Source organism: Rhea pennata, unplaced genomic scaffold (genome assembly GCF_028389875.1).
Source record: "Rhea pennata isolate bPtePen1 unplaced genomic scaffold, bPtePen1.pri scaffold_26, whole genome shotgun sequence".
Taxonomy (NCBI): domain Eukaryota; kingdom Metazoa; phylum Chordata; class Aves; order Rheiformes; family Rheidae; genus Rhea; species Rhea pennata.
Window position 1 is genome coordinate 3,506,890 of NW_026907677.1, and position 3,401 is coordinate 3,510,290.

Sequence of the window (3,401 nt, forward strand, 5' to 3'; positions counted from 1 at the left end):
TGCTCCTTAGCCCCTGTGTCACTGAGATGCCCCTGGGCAGTTGCCTGCCCCTGGGAGGTGTCTGCAGGGCAAGGTTGAGCGCCCCATGAGGGGAATGGGGTTTGTGAGCAGTGACAGGAGAGAGACGTGGGGACAGAGAAACGCCTCCCTGCAGGGATAGCTCCAGGCAGCAGTCATGGTCAAAGTGTGGGAGGAAACTGCAGACTTCAACATCTCCTCTTCTCACCCATCAGCTCACCAAATCACAGAATGGGTAAGGTGGGAAGGGACCTCTGGAGATCATCTAGTCCAACCTCCCTGCTCAAGCAGGGTCACCTACAGCATATTAGACAGGATTGCATCCAGGCGGGTTTTAAGTATCTCCAGAAAAGGAGACTCCACAAACACAACCCCTCTGGGCAACCTGTTCCAGCTCTCTGCCCTCAAGCCTGTAGGATCCATGGCATGAGGTTTTTCCTTGGCTGATGGACACCCAGGAGAGGAGAAAACCCTGAGTGTTCCCCTGAGTCTCCATGTTCCTGCCTCCCTCAGAAGAAATGCCACGATACTGCCCTGTATTTCCCTACCTGTCTATGCTGTTCTTGTCCTTCCACTTGGACTCCCTGGGCAGGAGTGTTTGAGATGCAATTCAGACACTGACCCTGCAGGTCCTGCCATAGAGATGTATATTTGAGAAAGGTAATCAAGTCCCCCTCCAGCTTCTGTGGCTCTGGGCAGTGCTGGGGCGGGGGGAGGAGCAGGGGAGAGGGGCTAGCAATGAGCCAATTCTCTCTTCAGAACATCCCATCCTTAGGACCTTTAACCATTTGACTGTGGGATATCTGGCTGGGCTGCAAACCAAGGTGGGGACAGGTGATACATGTTTTTTGGAGGGGCAGAGTACTAAGAAATAGAAAGTTTGGCCCAGAGAATTCTGTCCTAACTTGTCTATGTCTTGTCTTTTTGGACGATCCCCCATGCCTAGGGGGAGCAAATGTCCAACAGCAGCTCCTTCAACAGGTTCCTCCTCCAGGCATTTGCCAACACGCGGGAGCTGCAGCTCCTGCACTTTGCGCTCTTCTTGGGCATCTACCTGGCTGCCTTCCTGGGCAATGGCCTCATCATCACAACCATAGCCTGCAACCACCGCCTCCACACCCCTATGTACTTCTTCCTCCTCAACCTCTCCATCCTTGACCTTGGCACCATCTCCACCACTGTCCCCAAATCCATGGCCAATTCCCTGTGGGACACCAGAGCCATTTCCTACTCAGGATGTGCTGCCCAGCTCTTTTTTCTTGTCCTTTTCATTTTTGCTGAGTATTTTCTTCTCACTGCCATGGCCTATGACCGCTATATTGCCATCTGCAGACCCTTGCACTATGGGACCCTCATGGGCAGCAGAGCTTGTGTCAAAATGGCAGCAGCTGCCTGGGCCAGTGGTTTTCTCTGTGCTGTCCTGCACACTGCTAACACATTTTCAATACCGCTCTGCCAAGGCAACGTCCTAGAGCAGTTCTTCTGTGGAATTGCCCAGATCCTCAAGCTCTCCTGCTCAGACACCAGCCTCAGGGAAGTCAGGCTTATTGTGGTTAGTGCCTGTTTAGTCTCTGGGTGTTTTGTTTTCACTGTGCTGTCCTATGTGGAGATCTTCACTGCTGTGCTGAGGATCCCATCTGAGCAGGGCCGACACAAAGCCTTTTCCATGTGCCTCCCTCACCTGGCTGTGGTCTCCCTCTTTGTCAGCACTATTACGTTTGCCCATCTGAAGCCGCCCTCCATCTCCTCCCCATCTCTGGATCTGGTGATGGCAGTTCTGTACTCTGTTGTGCCTCCAACAGTAAACCCGCTCTTCTACAGCATGAGGAACAAGGAGCTGCAAGATGCAGTGAGGAAGCGGATCAGGTGGGTACAATGTCGGGAGCAGTAACTGCCCTATGTGCACCTCCTTCCCATTTCCAGCGTATTTGGCATCAAAGCTATGTGTTATTCATTTTTTTATTATTTACACTCCTGTAAAAAAAAAATAAAAGTGCTACTTGTCCTCTGGAAACTCTCATTTGAATCTGACCCAGCGACTGTGCTGAAGGAGGAAGCCAGGCTTCCCCCTTCATCAGCAGGGAGGAGGGAACCTCAAAGGCATACTAGTCTGAGCTCCCTCGGATGCCCCAGTGCAACGAGGAGAGTTTCCCACTGCAGTGTCTCTTTCAGCAGTGATACCAAAGGAGCTCGGGGGGAAGAGTCAGGCTTGCGCAAGTACAGATGGGTTGACAGCATGGGTCCCATGTGCATTAGGAGAGCTCAACTCCCCTGGCCACAGTCAGAGTGTGATCTCACATGCCTCTTCTGCAAGGGTGGCAGGCAGCTATCACAGTGGGCCAGTCCCTTCCCTCTACAGGGCTGCAGTGCACAGAGCAGAAGTGGAGGAGTGTCTGGATGCAGCCTGTGGGGACAGACCCTATGCTCTGCAGGACCATTCTCCCTCTACCACAGCAAGTATTTCCTCCCTGCAGCTGTCACATGGGGGCTGCAGCTTTCCTGGAAACACGTCTGCCCAACAACAGCAGGATTTTCTCTGTTCGGAGCTGTTCTCTTCATTGCCACACTGTGCTGCTGTGCTCTAGTGTGTATATACGACCTAAGAGCTCTCCTAATGTGGTGGTGGTATGGTTATGCTTCCCCGTGCATTCCTGTGAGCACAGGCAGGACGAGGCAATGGGCACCTTTATGTCAGACCTGGGGTCCCAAATAACGTTTTGTAATAAAAGGGGATCTCCTCCGTGCTGTGCCGTGAGTCTTGCCTTTCTTCAGAAAGGAGAGTAAAAAACACACCCAAGGGTTGCAGCACAAAAGGGCCTGCTGTCCTGCTTGTGAACTCCATGGGCCCAGCAGGATGAGCTCAGAGTCCCAGTGTGATCCACCAGGGACCGAGGGCTGGATTTGGGGCTCCTTTCGTGGTGACCAGTGCAAGCAGAGATGGTGAGTGGTCTCTGTGATGCCTGTCTGGGGCTGCTCACAGATGCCATCCTTCTGGAAAGGAAGCTGGCCACCAGGAGAGCTCGGGGGATCTCTAGGAAGAGTGTGTGCCTCAGGGGTGGGCAGGGAGTGGAGCCTCACAAAGTGAGGGATGTTTCATGGTGGAGTCACATAAAGCCCTATACCCAGGTATGCATAGGAAAGGAGGGCTCTGCAATCCCTGCAGAAGCAGTGGGGACCTGGGACACCTAGGGAAAGGGGGCTGGAGAGTGATCCATGCACTCTCATGTAACACCACAGGCCAGAGCTAGGGCACACAAAAACACATCTGCTGCCATTGCAAACACCCTGGGATCACTCTCAGCACATCCATGAGCACAAACACGTGCTAGCAGTGTCGGTGGTGCTGAGCCATGTCTGTCTGGTTCTCCTTCCTACCCCAACCA

The 3,401-nt window shown here is 53.2% G+C and overlaps 1 protein-coding gene across 1 annotated transcript; it reads left to right on the forward strand.

Moving 5' to 3' along the window:
• Positions 1-973: 973 nt before the first annotated feature.
• LOC134154362 (olfactory receptor 14C36-like) lies at positions 974-1,909 on the forward strand. The gene has a single exon (XM_062601113.1). The coding sequence runs from the start codon at positions 974-976 to the stop codon at positions 1,907-1,909; it is 936 nt and encodes a 311-aa protein (XP_062457097.1).
• Positions 1,910-3,401: the final 1,492 nt, after the last annotated feature.

What these genes read in the sequence shown, in the direction of transcription:
- LOC134154362 (XM_062601113.1), top strand. Translation starts at nt 974, where the DNA reads ATGTCCAACAGCAGCTCCTTCAACAGGTTCCTCCTCCAGGCATTTGCC.